Source organism: Rhinopithecus roxellana, chromosome 2, assembly GCF_007565055.1.
Source record: "Rhinopithecus roxellana isolate Shanxi Qingling chromosome 2, ASM756505v1, whole genome shotgun sequence".
Classification (NCBI taxonomy): Eukaryota; Metazoa; Chordata; class Mammalia; order Primates; family Cercopithecidae; genus Rhinopithecus; species Rhinopithecus roxellana.
Genome location: NC_044550.1, coordinates 37,733,520 through 37,758,027, shown reverse-complemented (window position 1 = coordinate 37,758,027; position 24,508 = coordinate 37,733,520). Strand labels below are relative to the sequence as shown.

At 38.0% G+C, this 24,508-nt stretch overlaps 1 protein-coding gene across 1 annotated transcript in view; it reads right to left on the bottom strand.

The window, feature by feature from the left end:
- Positions 1 to 1,498: 1,498 nt before the first annotated feature.
- CDKL2 (cyclin dependent kinase like 2) overlaps positions 1,499 to 24,508 on the bottom strand; it is a 46,861-nt gene continuing 23,851 nt past the window's right edge. Inside the window, exons 6-15 of the mRNA XM_030915682.1 lie at positions 24,110 to 24,222; positions 22,611 to 22,750; positions 18,748 to 18,836; positions 16,618 to 16,753; positions 15,476 to 15,777; positions 14,777 to 14,879; positions 10,681 to 10,804; positions 10,352 to 10,458; positions 3,624 to 3,712; positions 1,499 to 1,885 (exon numbers count right to left, since the gene is read on the bottom strand). Coding sequence (XP_030771542.1) covers positions 3,665 to 3,712; positions 10,352 to 10,458; positions 10,681 to 10,804; positions 14,777 to 14,879; positions 15,476 to 15,777; positions 16,618 to 16,753; positions 18,748 to 18,836; positions 22,611 to 22,750; positions 24,110 to 24,222 — 1,162 coding nt within the window. The 3' untranslated portion in view covers positions 1,499 to 1,885; positions 3,624 to 3,664. The remainder of the gene's footprint in view (positions 1,886 to 3,623; positions 3,713 to 10,351; positions 10,459 to 10,680; positions 10,805 to 14,776; positions 14,880 to 15,475; positions 15,778 to 16,617; positions 16,754 to 18,747; positions 18,837 to 22,610; positions 22,751 to 24,109; positions 24,223 to 24,508) is intronic.

The window sequence follows — 24,508 nt, the reverse complement described above, 5'->3', positions numbered from 1 at the left end:
TCTATTATTGTTGATGAGTATGATTACATCAAGAATCACTGAAACCAATTTGCAGAATCTTCTTTTTCTAGTAGTTCTGCCACAGTTCTAATTAGATACGATTCTCAAGTCGTAACTTGAACTTATAGTAAATAATTTTTAGTTCCTTAATCCTAAAGTTCACAAGGTATTTTAATAGGCAAAAGATATCAAAAGCTAGTATAAAAACTGTAAGGTAATTGATTCTAGAACCTCAACCATTGAGCTGATATGTTCACACTGATCTTTACATAAAAATAGTATTGAAATAAGCCAAAGCGCCATTTGGCTTTAAGTATTACCTGCTTGCCATGCTGCAGAATCTACTGGCAGTGTTTTTCAAAGTAAAAATAAAATAGTAACATTTTAATATGAAGCCTATTAATGCTGATACCCTAGTTTTTTCAGCATGTTAGCCATACTAATATAGTCAAACACCTGGTCACAGATTAAAAGTAGAGCTTTTAAATCAAGATCAAATTTTAATTTAACCACCAAATAGACTTGTACATTGAAACCCCTTATTTGCCTCCTCTTGAATGTCCTACTCTTTTGAGGCTTAAATATCTAAGGTCAGAATTTCAATATTAAGCTCCTCAGAGTAAAAAAGAAAAGTCCTAGTTAAATTCTTCAGCTAAGTTCTAGTCAATGGCTTTGGAAAAAAAGCAACACACTCTTAACTGGTTAAGGCAAAAAAAAAACTCACACAAATTCTGATTCCTTAAACAACCATTCTCTAAAATGATAAAGCAGAGCATGACTAGAAACCCAGAAATCAAAAACCTGTAGCCAACTTGGTTTATTCCTCCCACCTAAAAAGTTCTGGATTCATGCATTGGAAAAGATGTGTGGAATGTAGGTAAATGATTTTGCACCTTGGCGGAAAGTTTTTGAGAAGGCCTAAGTGTTTGAGGTCACAAGGAGACAGGAACTTCTCTGGATTCTAGCATCACCCTTAAACTACTAGGGGACAAAAGTGGAGTCCATAATCATGAACATTCTCTCCCCAAAGCCTCTTCAGCTGGGTGGTTCAATAGCAATTGGTTCATAGAAGAGTAATCAGTCCTGATCAATTCCGTATGGAACATTAGCACCAGAATCTTACAATACAGAGAACTAACCAATGCCAGAGTTGTAGTAAGTCATTCAAAAGCGGTTTCTCTGTCAAGCTTGCATTAGTGTGGTTCTTAGAAGATCAGCAGAGAGGCCAGAGTCTCATAATATACTGATAGAACATCAACAATAAGTACAGAAACCAAAGATACATGTCTACCCATGGACAGGAGTTACATATTCCCTTAATATCTAGAAACATGTAAGATTTTTAAGTGTGTTTTCATAGTTAAATTCGGGCAAAGCAAACAGTTTCTCTTACTGATCCTAGTTTCTTCAATTTTCTTCAACTGATCCTCATTATCACCTACCCCCACCAAACCCACTCCTAAATAAATGTACACATTTATACAGAAAACACACAAAGTTCAATGCATGAGTAACATGGCCATTTATAATATTTCTCTCTGTCCCCCTTTTTAACTCACTTTTAATCATGGGTAACTTAAAATATACAATCTCCTAATAGTAAATACACATTCGTGTAACAAGAACCATATCACTGTTCTTCCACTGGATATATCTTGAAATAGCATCGGTGGACGTGAAAGGTAATGGGATAACATTTGAGGAGGGCCATTTGTTCAATCTTCCTTTGAAACATTTGGAAGTCTTTGTCTTTCCTTCTTCTAGAAGGCCTTCCTTAGAAAATGCAGGCAGTTCAGAAGGAAATGATCAAAACCATGAATCTCTCCTCTTGGGATATCAGCACTCTTGCCGCAAGAAGATGTCATCTCAAGTGCAAGAGCAGCATCTAAAAGCACAGGAGGATATACCATCAACTATTTTACATAAAATCTTTCTAAAAATTAATTTCTATCTCACTTGCTTTCTCACATTGCATATATTGATAATATTGGTGGATACTATGTGGTTTAAGAAAACCTTAGATTTCAATTAGATGTGTCAACAGCTAATTTTTAAGACAATCTTTAGAATAATTACCAATCAAAACTATCATGTGTATGACCAGGCGCGGTGGCTCACGCCTGTAATCCCAACACTTTGGGAGGCCAAGGCGGGCAGATCACCTGAGGTTGGGAGTTCAAGCAGCCTGACCAACATGGAGAAACCCCGTCTCTACTAAAAATGCAAGAAAATTAGCCGGGCATGGTGGCCCATGCTTGTAATCCCAGCTACTCAGGAGGCTGAGGCAGGAGAATCGCTTGAACCGGAAGGTGGAGGTTGCAGTGAGCGGAGATCGCACCATTGCACTCCAGCCTGGGTGACAGAGCAAGACACCGTCTCAAAAAAAAAAAAAAAGTTACGGGAATGTGGGAATTTATCATCATAATATTTTATATAGTTAATGAGATATTAAACATTGAATGACTTGCTTGAGCAAATAAATTATCACTCAAAATGGTCTGATTGGCCAGACACGGTGGCTCACACCTCTAATTCCAGCACTTAGGGAAGCCAAGGTGGGCAGATCACTTGAGCTCAGGAGTTCGAGGCCACCCTGGGCAACATGGTGAAACCCTGTCTCTACCAAAAATACAAAAAATTAGGCGGGCTTTGTGGCACACACCTGTGGTCCCAGCTACTCAGGAGGTTGGGGTGGGAGGATCACTTCAGCCTAGTTGGCAGAGATTGCAGTGAGCCGAGATCACGCCACTGAACTCCAGCCTGGACAACACAGTATGATCCCATCTCAAAAAAAAAAAAAGTCTGATTTTTGTTTTGGTTTTTTAACACTAAAAAAGTTATATTTAAAAGGAAGTCAATAATTTGGTATAGCACTGATCTCTCCTTATTGGGAAAAATATTGCCAACTATAGTCATGCACTACATAACAATGTTTAGGTCAACAATGGGCTGCATATACAATGGTAGTCCCATAGATTATCATGAAGCTGAAAATTCTTATTGCCTAGTGACATCATAGACACAATAACATCATAGTGCAATGCATTACCTTTTCTATGTTTTGATATATGAATACTTACCATTGTGTTACAATTGCTTACAGTATTCAGCACAGTAACATGCTATACACGTTTGTAGCTGAGGAGCAATAGGCTGTACCATATAGCCTAGGAGTATAGTAGGTTATATCATCTAGCTTTGTGTAAGTAGACTATGATGTTAGCATAACAGTGAAATCACCTAAGGATGCATCTTTCAGAAAGTTAAGTGAGGTATGACTATAATCAATCAATCTTGCTTTACAGGCCCACAGGGCAAATGACTGATAAGGGAGATAGGTATATATCTTTCTTGAGCACTTGTCACCCAAAATTCACATTACTATATCCAATAAAATGCAGGAGATTAGTTTAAGAGCAAGAGATATATGCTCTATGAAAAGGGATTTCATCTCAGAGATAAATACTACCTCTGGTTTTCTAAGTGGCACAGCTCTTTCTCTATCAGAAGTTCTCATGGAATCAATCACTGGAGGTTTCAGCTGAAAAACTGGTCTTCAGCAAGCCACAAAATAGTACCCGTGAAAAGGCTGCACGGCTTTAAGTATGGGAAATCACACCTACCCAGTTCAGAACCAAAATGGTTCTCAGTGCTGGTGTTCCATTTAAGGCAAATCAGCCCCTGAATCATCTGACAGGGGAGGTCCTGATACCTGTAAATTAATAACAGAGCATCATAGGTTAACAGTAATTGCAAAAGTTCCACTTCCCCAAAATTTCAGTTCTATGTGTTCAAATATTAGATGTTTAGAATTAACTATTCATAGCTCAAGTTGCCTACCTGGAAAAGAACGAAGTAAGAGGACATTATTCTTTTCCTTTTTTTTAGTACCAAACATTACTGTTGAGTGGATGTTATTCTTTGATCTTAGTTTATGCACATGTTAAAAGATAATTCTGATCTGCTATGGCAGTGTAAGCCCACTACATCCCATCTCTACTTATTACAAAAATACAAAAACAAAAACCTGTTGGAACCATCATATAAAGACTTTGAAGCCGCCCTTATAACTCTGCTACATGAAGTAAAGGAAAACATACTTGAAATGGATGAAGGGATAGGAATTCTTAGCAGAGAAATAGACACTATAAAAGGGAGTCAAATGTATATTTTAGGACTAAAAAGTACAGTATCTGAAATTTTAAAATCTCACTGGATGGGCTTAATAGCAGAATGAAGATGATAAAGTAAAAAGTCAGAGAACTTGAGGATAGATGTATAGAAATGGCCCAAACTGAAGAATAGAAAGAAAAAAGTTTAGGAAAAAGTGAACAGAGTCTCGGGAACCTATGAGAAAATACTGAATGGTCCACCATACATTTCATTAGACTCTCAGAAGGAGAGGTGAGAGATTATGGCAGAAAAAAAAATATTTCAAAAAAACAATGACCAACAACTTCCCAAATCTGGTAAAATATGTAAGTTTACAGATTCAAAAAGGCTGTCAAACCCCAAATAGGATAAACTCAAAGAAAACTATGTCTAAATACATCATATTTAAGCTAATGAAAAGAAAAGATAAAAATTAAATCTCGAAAGCAACTAGAGGAAAATGAAACATTATGTATAGGGAAACAATTCAAATGCCTGAGAATTTCCCACCAGAAATTACAGAGATCATAAGACAGAAGAATCACATCTTTATCGTGCTGAGAGGAAAACAAAACAAAACAAAACAAAACAAACATGTCAACCCAAATTCCATATCCAATAAAATATAATTGAAGAATTAAAGTAAAATAAAGTCATTCTCAAATGAAGAAAAACTAAGAACATTTGTCACCATCAGACCTGCTCTGCAAGAAATGCTAACAGAAGTTTTTCAGGCTGAAGGAAAATAATACTAGAGGACAACTGGAATCTAGGGAAAAAGAGAGACCAACAGAAACGGTAAAGAGCTAGGTAAATATAAAAGACAACTTTTTTTAATAAATTGTTAAAAATATTTATGACCGTTTAAAATAAAAAATATAATGTATTTGGGGTTCTGAAGACATATAAATGTAGTACATATGAAGTTCTAACATAAAGTGCAAACTGGGGAGAGGGGAATACGTTTGCAAGGTTCCTACTTCTTTTGTTGTTAATTATTTATCAAGAGAAATTATTTCTTAGACCACATATTCATGTTTCATAGTTCAGGAACACAGGTAAGTGACAAAATTCTAGGTAATTCAACCCAAAGAAATCCTTTGCATTCCAAAATCACTTTGTATTCTGAAAGATACCAGCCTTCCCCATCTCCTCCAAATCTTTCACAGAATCATAATTTCTGTAGAAATCTGCATGTGTCTTCTTTCTTGCTTCAGCCACAGCAATCTTACAGATAACTGCAACCCCCAGGGATACAATAAAGGTTCCAACAATATGAAATCACAGACATTTGGCCAGAAGATCACACAGCTGAGGTTTCGCCAAAGCGCTGGAAGCCATGGTAGTTACCGTCCTTTATAGGTATGTCAGCCTCAGAACCAACATCTTTCCTGGATGATGGAGAAATGGATGGGCAGTTCCTACTTTTTATTTCAAGGGGTACAATGTAGACTATGAAAAATTAGCGATGTATATTGTAATTCCTCGAGCAATCACTAAAAAAAATATAAAAAGATATTGCTGAAAAAATACTAAAACTATTCAAAAACAAAAGAAAACTGGAAAGGAAAAACAGGAGCAAACAGAAAACAAATAATAAAAAGATAGGATTAAATCCAAAAACATCAATTATCACATTAAATGTTAATGGTCTAAACATTCTGTGGTCAGCAGGATTGTAAAGCTATGCCCTTAAGATTCCTGTCCCTAGCTAGTTAATCAAACTAATTTCAGTACTGATATGAAGGGACTTTGTACATGGAATAAATATTACTAATTAGCTGTTGTTACTAATTAGCTGTTAAATGTTACTAATTAGGGTAGATTATCTTTGTGGGCCCAGTGTAATCATGTGAGCTCTTAGCATCAGAGTGAGTCAGAGATGAGGCAGAAGGAGTGGTCAGAGAGATTTAAGTGTAAGAGAGATTTGACCACTGTTGCTGGTTTTGAAGGCAGAGGAAGTGGGCCATGAGCCAAGGAATGCGGGTGGCATCCAGAAGCTGAGAACAACCCCCAGCTGTTAGCCAACAAGGAAATAAGGACTTCTGCCCTACAACCATATGGAACTAAATTAGCCCAACAACCTAAGTGAGCCTGGAAATGGTTTCTCCCCTAATGCCTCCAGAAAATGCAGCCCTGCAGACACCTTGATTTCCACCTGTGAGACTCATGCAGAGAAGCAGCTGTGCCCAAGCTTCTGACTCAGAAACTGAGATAATAAATGGATATTAATTTAGTGTGTTAAGTAGTCCCCCCCATCCATGAGGGATATGTTCCAAGGCCCCCAGCAGATGCCTGAAACCTCAGATAGTACCAAGCCCTAAATACATAGTATTGTATTTTTTTTTATCTGAAAGCCTAGACAGCTACTAAGCAATAAAAGGGTAGGTAGCATATGTATACAGCATGGATACACAGGATAACGGGACGATTCATGTCCCAAACAGAACAGAGCCGGACAGCTCGAGATTTCATCAGGCTATTCAAAATGGTGTGCAATTTAAAACTTAAGAGCAGTTTATTTCTGGAACTTTCCACTAACATTTTCAGACCACAGTTGACCATAGGTAACTGAAAATGCAGAAAGCAAAACTATAGATAAGGGGGGACTACCATATCTCTAAGGTAGCAGAAATAATAAATGAATACACATTCCAATTAAAAGGCAAAGACTGACACAATGTATACAAAGGAAAGATCCTACTTATATGCTGTCTGTGAAAGAAACACTTTAAATATAAATATAAAAACCAGATAGGGTGAAAGTAAATGAAATCAACAAGATTTACTATGCAAACATACGTATAAGAAGTTTGGAATAGCTATTTTAATATCAGATAAAACAGACTTCAAAGCACAGACCACTACCAGAGATAAAGAGAGGCATTTCATAATGAGAAAAGGGACAATGTATCAGAAAGACAAAACAATCTTGTGCAAATACCTAATAACAGAGATTTAAAATACATAAAGCAGCCAGGCGTCGTGGCTCACTCCTGTAATCCCAGCTACTCAGGAGGCTCAGGAGGAGGTCAGGAGTTTGAACAACACAGCAAGGCCAGCCAAAACAACAGAGCAAGACCCCATCTCTCAGAACAAAAAAGAAAAAATTAGCTGGGTGTGGTGAGCTGTGCCAATAAGTCTTAGTTACTCAGGAGGCTGATGGGGGAAGATCACTTGAGCCTAGGAATTCAAGGTTGCAGTGAGCTATGATCGTACCACTGCACTCCAGCCTGGGCAACAGAGTGAGACCTCATTTCTAAAAAAATAATAATAAAATAATAAAATACATGAAGCAAAAATAAATAGATATAGGCCAGGTATGGTGGCTCATGCCTGTAATCCCAGCACTCTGGGAGGCCGAGGCGGGTGGATCACTTGAGCTCAAGAGGTCAAGACCAGCCTGAGCAAGAAAGCAAGACTCTGTCTTGAAATAAATAAATTAAATTAAATTAAATTAAATTAAACAGATACAAGAGATAAATAGGCAATTCTATAACATAATGAAAGATTTTAACAGCACTCTTTCAAGAACTGATAGACCTAAACAAAAAAAAAATTAAGAGCATAGATGATCTAAAGAATACTGTACTATTAACCACCTTGATCTAGTTTCACATTTATAGAACAATTAATCCAACAACAAAGAATATACGTTTTTTCAAGGGAACAAAGTCAGTCACCAAGATAGACCGTACACCATAAAACATGTCTCGTTGAGTCTAAAAAAATCAAAATCATACTGAGTGTATTCTCTGACCACAATGGAATTAAATTACAAATTAATCAGTAAGAAGACATCTAGGGAAACCTTAAATACCTGGCTATTAAACAACATTTCTGAATAATTCATAGGTCAGAGAAGAAATTACAAGGGAAATTAGAAAATGTATGGACTGGCCGGGCGCGGTGGCTCAAGCCTGTAATCCCAGCACTTTGGGAGGCCGAGACGGGCGGATCACGAGGTCAGGAGATCGAGACCATCCTGGCTAACACGGTGAAACCCCGTCTCTACTAAAAATACAAAAAAATAGCCGGGCGAGGTGGCGGGCGCCTGTAGTCCCAGCTACTGGGGAGGCTGAGGCAGGAGAATGGCGTAAACCCGGAGGCGGAGCTTGCAGTGAGCTGAGATCCGGCCACTGCACTCCAGCCCGGGGGACAGAGCAAGACTCCGTCTCAAAAAAAAAAAAAAAAAAAGAAAAAGAAAATGTATGGACTAACTTTTTTTTGTTTGTTTTTTTTTGAGACGGAGTCTAGCTCTGTCCCCCAGGCTGGAGTGCAGTGGCGATCTTGGCTCACTGAAAGCTCTGCCTCCCAGGTTCACATCATTCTCCTGCCTCAGCCTCCCGAGTAGCTAGGACTACAGGCGCCCACCACCATGCCTGGCTAATTTTTTTGTATTTTTAGTAGAGACGGGGGTTTCACCATGTTAGCCAGGATGGTCTTGATATCCTGACCTCGTGATTCGCTCGCCTTAGTCTCCCAAAGTGCTGGGATTACAGGCATGAGCCACTGCACCCAGCCTGGACTAACCTTAATATTAAAACATGACAAAGATATCTTTTTTTAAAAAAAGGAAATTATAGTAGCAGTAATAGGAGGTTATATATATAAAATAAGTAATCAAATAAGTAAATATATTAAATTATACATAGAATAACATACAGCTAATTTTCTCACTCTCAAAGAAGAGGATAGTAAACTAGACCAAACTCTGTGATGTTGGATTCGAATTAAAGGAATCTTTGTAGATTTCAATAAGCATAGAAACGAAAATACAACATATCAAAAGCTGTGGGTTGAAGGTAAAACAGTGCTTAGAGGAAAATGTGTAGCTTTACATGCTTACATTACAAAAAAAAAAAAAATCTAAGTGACCAAGTGATGAGTTTCCTTAAGAACCTAGAAAAATTGAGCAGAATAAACCCAAAGTAAGTAAAAGGGAAAAACTAAGAGGAGACATCAATAAAAATAGGGCACCGACAGATAACAGGAAATTAACAATGCCAAAGGCTTGATTTTGTTGAAAAACACAACAAAATTGACAAACTCCTAACTATACTGATCAAGAAAAAGAAAGTGAACATAATAAAGTAAAAATAAATATGGAATAATCATCACAGTCCTTACAGATATTAAAAGGACAATAAGAGGTTAGGTGCAATGGCTCACGCCTGTAATCCCAGCACTTTGGGAGGCTGAGGTGGATGTATCACTGGAAGTTAGAAGTTTGAGACCAAGGCCGGGCGCGGTGGCTCAAGCCTGTAATCCCAGCACTTTGGGAGGCCAAGACAGGCGGATCACGAGGTCAGGAGTTCGAGACCATCATGGCTAACACGGTGAAACCCCGTCTCTACTAAAAAATACAAAAAGCTAGCCGGGCGAGGTGGCTGGTGCCTGTAGTCCCAGCTACTCGGGAGGCTGAGGCAGGAGAATAGTGTAAACCTGGGAGGCGGAGCTTGCAGTGAGCTGAGATCTGGCCAGTGCACTCCAGCCTGGGCGACAGAGCAAGACTCCGTCTCAAAAAAAAAAAAAAAAGAAAGAAAGATAGGGTGTTTATAACTTTGGAGTTAATGTAGTGAAATACTATGAACTATAAAATAAATAAATAAACCCAGTAGTTAACAAAAACTGTAGCTAGGCTGCATACCCAGACACACACATTTTTAATCTATAAAAAATGGATTACTGGCCAGTAGCCATAGCTCATGTCTGTAATTCTAACACTTTGGGAGGCTAAAGCAGAAGGATCACTTGAGGCCAGGAGTTTTGAGACCAGCCCAGGCAACATAGCAAAGCCTCATCTCTATAAAAAAATTTAAAAATTAGTTGGATATGGTGGTGCATGCCTGTAATCTCAGCTATTTGGGAGGCTGAGGTAGTTGGATTGCTTAAGCTCAAGAGTTTGAGACTGCAGTGAGCTAGGATGACGTTACTGTACTCCAGCCTGGGCACCAGAACACGACTATGTCTCTAAAAAAAAAAAAAGTATTATGGCAAGTTAGGAAACATTTATGTAAATATATATGTAATAAAGGTACTAAGTACGACGAATCAAACAAACTTTAGCAAGCGAAATGTTATAGATCCCACCAATAAACCTTCACAATTCTTAAGAGCAAACTCTCCCTAAAATACTTTACTAGTAAGTATGAGAGAGACCCGAGTTCTGTCCATCCTATAAAGAGTATTTCTGTACCTGATGCAATGTAATACTGGGGGTGTGCAGGTCAATAGCGGCCAGAGAAGGAATTCGAGATTTTGAAAGAATTTTGCTCTCTTTCTTTGTTAGCCTGGAATTTCGAGCTAGATAAAAATGACCATAAACACAGTGAAATAATTAGACATTTTGTTAGTTTTTAGCTTTTGACATTCTCTACTTGTTACTCAGTATGTACTTATTATAATAGGTATTTACATACTTAAATATGTAAAGTGACTGAATTTTTATTTTTAAATTCTGTTTACTTAACATACATTTTAAACAATCTAAACAGACTATACAAAGTAAAGGCACTATTAACATACCTGTGCCTTCCAATGCTCTTAGTTCAGGGAGATGATTATAGTTTAGTTCAGGCAAATGGACATCTGTCCTGGAGTACTCTCTTCTTTTCTTACTTGTCCGAAAGAGGCTTTTTTCACTAGAGACCTAATATAATCAACATAGGTCAACAAAAAAGAATTATTTTCAAGGTTAGCTAGGCTTTCGTTCTTTTGTAACTCCTATGTTCATATCCTAAAATTTGTGAAATTGAACGTCTATAATAAAAAATTTGAAGGACATTAATAATAAAAAAAAATTTCATCCAATTATTTCAAATGTCTTCCTCATTAAATTCATTAAAATTGCTAACAAGTAGATAACTTGATTGCTATGAGTTTCTCCTTCTCCCTTTGCCAGTTTTCAGTGTGTAAGTCCCAGTAAGTAGTAAAAGGTTAAAAGATGGGCATTGATGCCCTGGTCCTTCAGGCCAGCAAGGTGGGGCCTTACAACACTTCCTAGGCTTTTCAGCAAATAGTTGCTGTTGTCTTCATAAATTTTGAACAGTTTATCTTCACATGTATATCACATCTCCCCCTAGCTTATTTTTCACTTTCCCAATATAATTTTGTTATTCATTTTTCTTTATTTGTCCTTGTCTTGCTCCTCAGAGTTAGAATATAATACTATCCTCCTAGGAATACAATTGATTAAGTAAAGAATTATCACTTCAATTATTTTCCTAATCTTTCTTAGTACTATTATTTCACAGTTGATAAAGTCAGAAAAAATAGTGAGGAATAGCAGCAGCACTTCAATTCTGCATCCTTATAAATTTGACACTTTTCCAATATTTTTCATTTGAGAATCACAGAAACCCTGTATTCATATGTATGTATAATGAACTACATACACACAAGCATATGTATAATGACATTAGGTTATTGAGGTTCCTTGATGCCTCAAACTTAATATTCTGTGAGTTATGCCATTCTGGCTGCCAGAAATTCTTCACGAGTCCTGCAGTGAGCTTTTGAGTTTCTTTCTTTTGGATGTTTCTGCTTACTCTTTCCATAGAACAAGCACTAAGGCTATTGGTTCAAGTTGGCTTTAAAATAAAATAGTTCAATAAAACTATATGCAAGTATAAAAAGTAAAAATTTTAAATGAATTTAAACTACCAGATTAACACATTCAAAGAGTGAAAATAAAACACATAATTTATTCACACATCAGAATGGGGGCATAAAACATGGGAGAGAGGTACTGATCTTTAACATACAAGTTGAAGAAAGTCTAGGCTTAGCTCTGCTTGCATTAATTTTCATTAAGGAAAGACTCCACTGGGTCTTCACCCTCCTAATCTTCACCTCCTTTCTTGATTACCTCTTCCAAAGAAGAATAAATTACCTCTTCCAAAGAAGAATAAATCAGATCTAAAATTATCAGCCAGCATTGATCATGCAATACCTGAAAGCAGGTTGATATCAGTTCTGGCAAAATGGTATTGAACCAGCTGTTTTGAAAAGTCTTCCTGAATAAAATAATCTTCCAAAGCAAATCAGGATTTTAAAACACAAATATCCACAAAGAAACCAAAAAAGAAAGTATTATAAGCACAGAAATTATAAACTAAGAATAATTAAAAGAAAAACAAATACAATGCCCAAATCGTGAGAGAGATGAAAAGGCTGTATTTTTCAGCTCTGAAGATAGTGAGAGAAGTAGAGAAGGGAAATTTGTCTCTCTCTCACACACACACACACACACACACACACACACACACACACAAATACTCCTTTGGGAATACATCCATACCTCCCTTTGTTGTGGAAAGCATTCATTCATTCAGTGTGGAGTCTTTCCTTAATGAAAATTAATGCAAGCAGAGAAAAGCCTAGATTTTCTTCAACTTGTAGGTTGTAGGTCAATACCTCTCTCCCATGTTTTATGCCCCCATTCTAAGATGTGAATAAATATATTATTATAAATACTTATTATGTGTTTTATTTTCAGTCTTTGAATATGTTAACCTGGTAGTTTGAACTCATTTTTAAATTTTAGGCCAGGCATGGTGGCTCACACCTGTAATCCCAGTACTTTGGGAGGCCAAGGTGGGCAGATCACCCGAGGTCAGGAGTTTGAGACCAGCCTGGCCAACATGGAGAAACCTCGCCTCTACTAAAAATACAAAAATTAGCTGGGTGTGGTGGCGGGTGCCTGTAATCTCAGTTACTCGGGAGGCTGAGGCAGGAGACTCGCTCAAATCAGGGAGGCGGAGGTTGCAGTGAGCCGAGATCATGCCACTGCACTCCAGCCTGGGCAACACAGTGAGATTCTGTCTCGAAAAAACATACATATATATATATATATGTTGGAAGCTTACATTCTAGTTGGGGGAGACAGACAATATACAAATAAGAGTACATAGATGATGTCAGGTAAATGCAATGGAAAAAAATAAGCAAGGAGAAGGCATCGAACATAAAGGGAGGCATAATGAGTTACAAGACTTCACAATAAGGTTTCATGTGGACTAAGGAAGAGAAAAAGTAAATCCATTGGCTTATCTGGGGGAAGAATGTTCTAAAGCAAAAGAAATAGCAAGTGCAAAAGCCCAAAGGTGGAAGTATGTCTGACCATGTTCCAGGAATAACAAGGAAATCAGCATGGTAGAACAGATTGATGGAGAAAGAGTAGGTGGGGATGGGATAGAGGGCTGGGTGGAGTCAATCATGCAGGCACTTATAGACCCTGTAAGGACTTTGGCCTTTCCTTAGAGATAAGAAGCTAATGGAGTATGTTGAGCAGAAGAATGATGAGGGTTTCACCTAACTTTAAAAGAGAAACATTCTGGATGTCATGCCGAGAGAATAATAATGCTCCTTCCTGTGCTATCTCAAAATACAATATGATACTATGCTTTAATTTGCTGATCCTCTAGATCATGAAGTCCTTGAAAAGAAAGATTTATTTATTTCCAGGGTCTCACACATAATAAATGATTGATAAATATTTATTATATAAATAAATAGAATCGTTTCTTTCTTTTTCTTTCTTTTTTTTTTTTTTTTTTTGTGTGTGTGTGTGTGTGTGTGAGACAGGGTCTTGGTCTGTCACCCAGGCTGAGGTGCTGGGGCACAATCACAGCCACAGCTTACCACTGTATCCTCAACTTTCCAGGTCCGCCCATCTTAGCCTCCCAAGTAGCTAGGACTACAGTCATGTGCCACCATACCCAGCTAATTTTTTAAAAAAATTTTTGTAGAGACAGGATCTTGCCATGTTGCTCAAGTTTGTCTCAAACTCCTGGGCTCAAACTATTCTCCTGCCTCAGCCTCCCAAAGTGCTGGGATTGTAGATGTGTGCTACCATCTCCGGCCAATAGAATACAGCCACCAAAAATCTGGTGTGAGTGAGATAAGACAATTTATAATTCTCATCTACTCTAAAAAAGAACTGATCAGCAATCATCAAGGTGAGAAAATTTACTATGTTACTAAAGAAAAAATAAAACAAGCCAGGCACAGATGGGTCATGCCTGCAATACCAGCACTTTGGGAGGCCAAGGCAAGGTGGATCACAAGGTCAGGAGTTCGAGACCAGTCTGGCCAAGATGGTGAAACCCTGTCTCTACTAAAAATACAAAAATTAGCTGGGTGTGGTGGCAGGCACCTGTAATCCCAGCTACTCAAGAGGCTGAGGCAGGAGAATTGCTTAAACCAAGGAGGTGGAGGTTACAGTGAGCCAAGATCACGCCACTGCACCGTAGCCTGAGTGACAGAGCAAGTCTCCGTGAAAAAAAAAAAAAAGAAAGAGAGGAAGGAAGGGAGGGAGCGAAGGAGGCAGGGAGGGAAGGAGGGAGAGAGGGAGGAAGGAAGGAAGGAAGGGAGGGAGGGAGGGAGCGAGGGAGGGAGGGAGGGAAGGAAGGAAGGAGTTTTCAGACTTATAAGACTTATTTAAACTTTCAGAATTTCACGTTTATGGCTATGATAGGTTGGGATAATATATGCACAATTAAGGTTTCACTTTATGTGTATCCAAATAAAATTCTCAGTTCTTCACTATCATATTTAATTTTAATAAAAGTCTAGAGCTGACTGGTGTTTGCTCTTCTACTACTGAGAACTGCTTACTTACTAATGTGGTCACATTAATGTTATAAATGCCTGATGTGGAATGTCTGTTCGGTTTAACAAACGGAATAGAACACTTCTTAGTTTTCTCATCCACTCCGTCCACTCTGTAACAAAAAAAAAAAAAAAATGTTTTTAGGTTAGAACCAGCAATAATTATTTTTTCAAGCACAAAACCAAATGACACAGCACCAACTAGCAAGCAGTTTAACCAGAATGTAATGTCTATTCTCAAATATACAATGCGCATAAATCTGGTGAAACATTCTATTCTTTAACTCTACACTCATGCCTCCCACCAGCCCCCAAGTCCTACCAAATACATTACCCTCCTTTCAGCAAAATTCCCAAATAGAGCTTCCTTATACTACTATAGGCTCACAGTCACACCATGCAGCAGCAACCACCCCAAAATTCTCTTTTACTATGACAACCTGCTTTCACATTATTAGAGTATATAGCTGTAGATTCTCTTCACCTTAAGGAATAAAACCCTGCTTTCTCAGGACTTAGGTGAATTGTTTTGATCGAATGCTAGTAATTTTCATCACACAGCCAAAAAGTCTTTTGAAACAACTACCTGACAAGAATGAATAGCATCCAGAATTCTGAGAATAAAAACAATGTGGATGAATTGACAAACCCTTGCAATTTGCAAATATATCCTTAAACAATTTTTTGGTCTTATTTTGCTAATTCATACCTGTAACTCTGAATTGGTAGAGTTGGAGTCCCCATTCCAGAATTAATACCGGGAGCAACTGCAGAAAGATTGTGCGTAAGCGGGGGAATTGCCACGCCTGGATTCCTTGTGTGGTCCACACTGACATTGCTGCAGTCTTTGAGGCTTGTTGAAGGCACTATTTTGATGTGGCTTGTCCTACTGTCATGGAGACAGCTGGCATTTGAAGCTTTATTGCCTTTTTCAGCTTTTTCTCCATCAATTTTTGAGCCTTTTATTTTAAATAGTTTACAATCCTTAATTTTGGAATCAGCATTGGTATCCTGATCATTAATAAAAATATTAATAAGGTTAATGATCTGAAGAGAACAAAAATTCACCTCTTCTTATAAAGTACTTGTCAACTAGAGCAGAATATCATAAGTATCACCTTTTTCAACCTGTTTTCTTCATTCTACCTAAGGGATTAAAATTAAAGCCAGATTCTTATTCAGATAGTTATTGGGAAAATATGAAAAGAATGGAAATGCAATTCACACAGCTCACTCAGAAATACACACACACACATACACACACATCAGTGGAAAATCTCATGGAAGAAGAATCAAGAATGCCACTTTTGTTCTTACATATTCAGAGTCAGGGAACACAAAACTGATAACTCTTTCTTCTTTTGGTGTACTTGATATGAGTGGATTGGTGGTAGATTTGAATTACCTTATCAAGAACAGATCCTGGGTAATTTACTAGGAAAAGTGAACCTAAGTTAAGTATCCAAATCTCACTTTTCAAATGCTTTACTTTATATAAATTTCTACAAACAATATTTTTCACTCATATCCTTTAAGAAAGATAAGTGGGGTGAGGGTTGTTTGTTCCATGTGTCTGTGTGTGTATGTGTGCATGAAAACACATGTCTAGATGTTCTTGGATGAATGTGATTTAAGCACTGTTGCACAGTCTGGCACCTAACAGGTACTCAAAACATGATATGTTAAGTTTTCTAAACAGGTAATATCTATTGAGAAGATATATTTTTACAACTAAACTAAAAGTTAACAATATACTTACTGCTCAGAAAACTTTTTTCAAAATCATCATTTTTCTCAACAAATTAAAAAAATAAGTATATTAAATTAAAAATGTGAAACATGAACATTTACCTGTACCACACGTGTTTTTCTTTCTTCACCTAAGGAATCATCTTTTTCTTTTTCCTTCTTTCTGTTTTGGGATTTTTTAGATAAAGAAATATTTCTGGCATCTTTCTGTACTTGTAACTGTAGTTCTTGGGAAAACCTACATAAAAATATAATAAAATTGTAAGACATGGATAAACCTACAAAAAAATTGACTTTCAAGATATTTATTTTTTTAAAACCGAATGTTAAACTAGTCTATGTTATTAAAAATGAGAAAAATCCTGGCCTAGATCAGCAGTTTGGAAAGGATGGTGTGTAGATCTTTGGGGATCCCTAAGAACCTTCACAAGGTTCACAAGGTCAACACTAATTATCTTAACATAAAGATGTTTGTCTTTCTTACCATGTTAACACGAAAGCAGTGGTGGATAAAACTGCTGACACCTTACCAAGAATGAAAGCAGCAAAACCAAAATGTACTAGCAGTCATTACTTTCTTGATAGCCACACATTCTCAGTTGCCTTTTTTTTTTAAAGGCAGTCTTGCTTAAGAATGTCTCTGATGAAGCAGCAAAAAGGTACTAACTTAGTTAAAGCCAAACTCTTAAACGCATCCTTCTTTTATCGTCTGTGTGACAAAATGAGAACATACATAAAGCATCTCTGCTACAAACCAAAATACTATGGTTGTCTTAAGAAAAATGCTTGTGTAATTATTTGTGATACAAACTAAACTAGATATTTTTACTTGAAAGAAACACTGACAGAAAAACTATGATTATTAAGACTTTGGTTCTATGGGAAACATTTTCTTTTAACAAATAAAGTGATCTTGTCACTTCAAGGAAAACTGAACTTACTGTGTCAATGATAAAATTCAAAATTGTATGCAAAAATTACAATTCTGTTAAACTTGTATCCACTACTGTGAGCTTAGCAGCTTCCCAAAACTCACAAACTTTTATGAGATAGAATGTAATTTTTGATGCTGTACAAGAAATATGTCAATATTTTTAAGATCTGCATAACTCAGCAAACTAATATTTTCCAAATCACTAAAGCATGATATTACAAAAGCATGCATGGGTAAAAGATTCATTAAAAAGGAAAGACAGACAAATGGATTTTAATTTAACAAAGGAAGAAAAACTCAATGATATGGTTTCAGATTCCGCAATGCAACCAGCCTTTAAGAAACTACCACTGGGCCAGACACAGTGGCTCACACCTGTAATCCCAGCACTTTGGGAGGCCCAGGCGGGTGGATCACCTGACATCAGAAGTTTTGAGACCAGCCTGACCAACATGGAGAAACCCCATCTCTACTAAAAACACAAAATTAGCCGGCTGTGTTGGCACATACCAGAATCCCAGCTACTCGGGAGACTGAGGCAAGAGAATCGCTTGAACCCAGGAGGTAGAGGTTGCAGTGAGCCAAGATCACACCAGTGCACTCCAGCCTGGGCAACAAGAGCAAAACTCCATCTCAAAAAAAAAAAAGAAAAGAAACTACCACTGTCAAGTTTTGCTATGGTATCAGAGTTTTGGTATAGAATCAAAGAATACCCACCATTATCTACTTACATGAGTCCAGAGTTTCTTCATATACTTCCACAAAAACAACATATCACAACTAATTGAGTACAGAAGCAAATAGGAAGACCTAGCTATCTTTTATTAAGCTACACGTTACTGCCACTCATCTCACTATTCTGTGTTTTGTCAATTGCACTGTGTCTCCAACACATCAGCAGTGTCAGCAGTATCAAAGGACTTGGTGTAATATGAGTTTGGCAGCAACAGAAGATGGCACTTTTGTAACTACATCAGCATCTAAGATGATGGCATCACACAGTTGGTAGCAACATAGAAATCAATGACCTAACTGGTAGATGTCACCACAGGGAGACAGAAAGAAGAGCATAAAGTGACTGCTTCATGAAAACCAAGAGCACTAATTTAGTAAATGTAGGAGACCACCCCTAGGAACTGCATTATTGCTAAGGGAATATGGGGGTAGGGTGGTAGATATCTGAGATCCTGCAAAGTAGGTGGGAACAGAAATAAGAGAAGTGCTGTTTGTGACTATTGTGGAAGACTTACTTTAACCCTAGGTTGGTATGGCCTGAAAAACACGGGTAAGTACTATACCTCTCAGCAAATCCATCCATTTGAAAGAAATCATGGTGTAGGAGCTCAGAACAGAAGGGTCTTTTGTCAGGGTCAATATGTAAGCATTTCTGAAAAATTAAGAACACCTAGAGTTCATATCAAAGAAAAACTACCTACATTTAAATTTACAAATATGAAAAAAACTCCTCTTTATAGTCAATGATTTTTTTTTTTTTTTTTTTTTTTAAGACAGGGTCTCACTCTGTCGCCCAGGCTGGTGTGATCGCTACTCAACCACAGCCATGACCTCTCTAGGCTCAGATGATCCTTCCACCTCAGTCTCCTGAGTAGCTGGAACCACAGGTATGCACCACCACACCCAGCTAATTTTTGTATTTTTTGTAGAGACAGGGTTTTGCCATGTTGCCCAAGCTGGTCTCGAACTCCGGGGCTCAAGCTATCCACCCTCCTCAGCTTCCCAAAATGCTGAGATTACCAGTGCAATCCACCACACTTGCACACCAATGTACTTTACACATCTATAATCAAGGATAAAGAACAAAGCACAAATCTAGACAATGACCATCAATGGTTGCTAGTATCACAAAAAGACCACCAAACATTCAGTGTCTCTATATGGAAATACGCAAACCTCCTATGAAGTAGTGCTGCCAAAAAATCAACCTGATTCTGATCAAGTTCTAGCTCTACTGTGAGTTTATAAGAAATACAGGACACAGGGGAACATGTATACCACATTATGTAGAAAATTCTAAGGACAAATGACTTAGTTTCTTCAACAAATAAATTGCAAGGTTTAAACAAAAAAGAAAGAGATGAAGAGAAGCTTATAAATAAAGTTTTAAAAACATACCGACCAAGGCCGGGCGCGGTGGCTCAATCCTGTAATCCCAGCACTTTGGGAGGCCGAGATGGGCGGATCACGAGGTCAGGAGATCGAGACCATCCTGGCTAACACGGTGAAACCCCGTCTCTGCTAAAAACTACAAAAAACTAGCCGGGCGAGGTGGCGGCGCCTGTAGTCCCAGCTACTGGGGAGGCTGAGGCAGGAGAATGGTGTGAACCCGGGAGGCGGAGCTTGCAGTTAGCTGAGATCCGGCCACAGCACTCCAGCCTGGGTGACAGAGCGAGACTCCGTCCCAAAAAAAAAAAAAAAAAAAAAAAAAAACATACTGACCAATTGCAATCTATACTCTTCATTTGGATCCTAATTCAAACTATGAAATGAAATTTTGTGAAAATTAATGAAACTTTAAACACCAATTAGATGTTTTATGATGGTAAGAAATTAATTGGAATTTTTAAAACTTAGCTATTACAGAATGGAAAGGATTTACCCTGTACTTATCACTATGCTAGATGCTTTACAAAGATTATTTTATTTTATTTTATTGCAAAGTCTTGTTCTGATTCATTAAAGCCCCTAAAATGCCAGTAAAAATAGAAGGGACTCAATAAGTAGCTTTAAATGAACAAGAAAAGTTCTCTGCATAACTGTGCTTCTTTTATAAGTAAAATAACATGTCTGCGATTTGCTTCAAAATACTCCAAAAAAAGCTGAAAAGTGTAGATAAATTAAACAAGATTATCAAAAGGTTGATAATTGTGGAAACTAGATGACAAGTACATGAAGGTTTGTTACACAACTATTCTTTCTATTTTCTTTTCTGTTTGAAATTTTCCATAATAAAATGTTTTCAAAGTTTTATATGATTCTTTAAGGTATGATCAAGGTACACAAGTTGGACAATAGTTTTATCTTTATTCCCTTATATCTCCTTACAGATAGATCATAAAGATTGTACCAATTAAAAATATTTGCATCTGTTAAAAGATTATGTAACAAACTGGAAATGTATTATTCTAAGAACTTGTTATAATTAGTTATAAGCTTATTAAACTTCATGAGTTAAAGAATTTAAAAACAAAAAACAAAATGGGTAAATGTTATAGCCTAGTGTTTTAGAGGTACGTATTTTATCAATACTTTAAACGATCTTAACTAATGAGAACTTTTTGAGCTAATAATTCCCCAAAAAGGTCAACTTTTAGAGTAGATTCTCACTTGATAGAAAGAAAACCTCTCTAACATCTTCCTTAATCAAATACAACAAAAAAGTATTGGCCATTTGTAAATTGGCTGCAGCCAATCCAGTGGCTAAGCAAAAACCCCTTTGACAATACCATCCAGATCATGATCCTATGCCCTACATTTTATTTATTTATTTATTTATTTATTTTGAGACGGAGTCTCGCTCTGTTGCCCAGGCTGGAGTGCAGTAGTGTAATCTCAGCTCACTGAAACCTCCGCATCCCAGGTTCAAGCAATTGTCTGCCTCAGCCTCCCGAGTAGCTGGGGTTACAGGCACATGCCACCACGCCTAGCTAATTTTTGTATTTTTAGTAGAGACGGGGGTTTCACCATCTTGGCCAGGCTGGTCTTGAACTCCTGACCTTGTGATCCACATGCCTCGGCCTCCCAAAGTGCTGGGATTACAGGCGTGAGCCACTGCGCCCAGCCATCCTATGCCCTACATTTTAATATTTTCCTACTTCTCTAACCTTTATTTATTTATTTAGAGAGATTCACTCTGTTGCCGAGGATGGAGTGTAGTGGCGCTATCTCAGCTCACTGTAACCTCTGCCTCCTGGGTTCAAGTGATTCTCCTGTCCCAGCATCCCGAGTAGCTGGGATTACAGATGTACGCCACCACGCCCAGCTAATTTTTTTGTATTTTTAGTAGAGATGGGGTTTCACCATGTTGGCCAAGCTGGTCTCGAACTCCTGACCTCAAGTGCCACCCACCTTAGCCTCCCAAAGTGCTGGGATTACAGGCTTGAGCTACCGTGCCCAACCCCTTTTTATTTTCTTATCCTACTTTTATTTTCTTTTCCATTGACACAAGGCTTGTATTTTAAATGTTAAACGTTAAAATCATACAGTGTTTTTATGTTTTTAGTATGTTTTTCAATGAGGATGTTTTCACATTTACAAAATGCTAGATAACAATAAATAGTTTCTTAATGAGTTTTAAAACAGGTAAAATTTTCAGTCCTTTTTCTCTGAAGTTACCCCCATCAAATTATTTATATTTTTTCTAAATGTACAAAAATTAAAATCATTAGAGGAAATTGTTGACCTAAAAGATCAACTAGAGGCCAGGCACGGTGGCTCATGCCTGTAATCCCAGCACTTTGGGAGGCTGAGGTGGTCGGATCACGAGGTCAGGAGATCAAGACCATCCTGGTTAACACAGTGAAACCCCGTCTCTATTAAAAACAGAACAAATTAGCCAGGCGTGGTGGTGGGTGCCTGTAGTCCCAGCTACTCCGGAGGCTGAGGCAGGAGAATGGCCTGAACTCAGGAGGCAGAGCTTGCAGTGAGCCGAGATCGCACCACTGCATTCTAGCCTGGGTGACAGAGTGAGACTCCGTCTCAAAAAAAAAAAAAAAAAAAAAAAAAAAAGCCGGGCGCGGTGGCTCACGCCTGTAATCCCAGCACTTTGGGAGGCCGAGGCGGGCGGATCACTAGGTCAGGAGATGGAGACCATCCTGGCTAACATGGTGAAACCCCGTCTCTACTAAAAATACAAAAAATTAGCCAGGCGAGGTGGCGGGCACCTGCAGTCCCGGCTACGCCGGAGGCTGAGGCAGGAGAATGGCGTGAGGCAGGAGAATGGCGTGAACCTGGGAGGCGGAGCTTCCAGTGAATCGATACCACGCCACTGCACTCCAGCCTGGGTGACAGAGCGAGACTCCGCCTCAAAAAAAAAAAAAAAAAAAAAAAAAAAAAGATCAACTAGACAAGGAAAAAAAGAAAAAATAAGTCTTGATAGTGCATAAATTCCCTGTCATAAAGTATAAACAATAAGTATGATTACCTTTGCTAAATCTATCACCACTTCAGAGAGCTTAGGATAGCGTCTTTCAAGAGGTTCTCTTTCCTTGATTTCAGGCAACCTTACTCCAGCAAACACGGGATTTTTATAAAAAAGCTCCTGATGTCTTGGAATTAGATTACCTGGAAGTGAAAAGAGCACATATCTCTGTTATTATACAACATGACAGAAGTGGTGAAGAGACAGGTGGTGTGAAGTAGAGGAAATAGTGGAACACAGCTTATGGAGTTTGGGGCTCTGTCAACATGCAAAATTGACCAAGGACAACGCTGTTACTGTGGTAGTACATGGAAGTCTTAAGGAGCATAGGAAAAGGACAGGTAAAAAATATTTTATAACTTTCCAGATATAAGTGCCAGCACTTCATTTCTAACTACAAAGCATAAAGTGCTGAACAAAACAATAAAAATATTAATAGTCATATGGACAGGATCTAATCTAGATAAATCAGTTCTACCCCTTTAAGAATTTAATATTTGGTCAACTGATTTTGTGCTTATCTTAAAGTCAGATTTGAGCACTTTATCTTTTTTCTCAACTTTAATATCTAGTTGAATGTAAAATATATCTGAAAATTCCACTGTAAGAAACCATTGTACTACTTATTTGATTTCTAACCTGAAAACTTCAAATCAAATAGTTGAATTACCCCCAAGTATTTTCCCATTATTTCCATTTCTAAGCTCCATCTTCAAACATGAAGTTGATATTTCAACAAGCGTAAGATTTTGATAGTCCAGCTTTGAAATTCTGTCAAAAGCACTAACAGCAAAAGTCCAAATCTGTGGCAAGATTAAACCAACCTTGGAAATCTCTGTCTCTCCTCTTGAATGGAAAGTAAGGACAGTAGTCATATTACACCAAATGCTTACTGACTCAAGAATAATAAATGATCATTGAGTCCTCTCTACATGTAATTAACTGTATGTAAAAGTGCAGAGAAATGCACAACTTATGCTCTTTTCCTCTCTGTTGAGGGGAAAAGGGAGGTAGCGTGATTAAGAACATGCATCAGGGCCGGGCACAGTGGCTCATGCCTGTAATCCCAGCACTTTGGGAGGCCAAGGTGGGCAGATCACCTGATGTCAGTAGTTCGAGTCCAGACTGACCAACACGGAGAAGCCCCATCTCTACTAAAAATATAAAATTAGCCAGGCATGGTGGTGCACGCCTGTAATCCCAGCTACTCGGGAGGCTGAGGTAGGAGAATCACTTGAACCCGGGAGGCGGAGGTTGCAGTGAGCCGAGATTGCACCATTGCACTCCAGCCTGGGTAAGGACAGTGAAACTCCATCTCAACACACACACACACACACATACACACACACACACACACACACAGAGTTTTCCTATATGCTCCCTACCTTCACTTAAAACATATATAATCTTTAATGCAACAGCTTAAAAAATCACAAACACACATGCACAAACGAATATGCAGAAAAATCTCTAAAATTTAAAACACAGATGTGTAACCTTACCTAAACACATCATAATATGATATAGCTGATCAATATCAGAATCTCCAGGAAATAGGGGTTCCCCCATGAACATTTCAGTTACCAGACAACCAATGGCCCACACATCAACAGCCCTGAAAAAAAAAGCAATGTGGTGTAAAATCTGGCATCCTAATATGCTCCAAAACCCAAAACTTTTTGAGCACTGAGGGGATGCTCAAAGGAAACGCCAAGGAGAGCATTTCAGATTTCAGATTCTCAGATTTGGCATGCTCCAATGGTATAATGCAAATATCCCAATATCCAAAAAAATAAAAAAATCTGAAATTTGCAACACTTCTGGTCCCAAGCATTTAGGATAAGGAATACTCAACCTACAGTAAGTCTTAAATTACCCATGAAAAGATATTTCCCTATTAA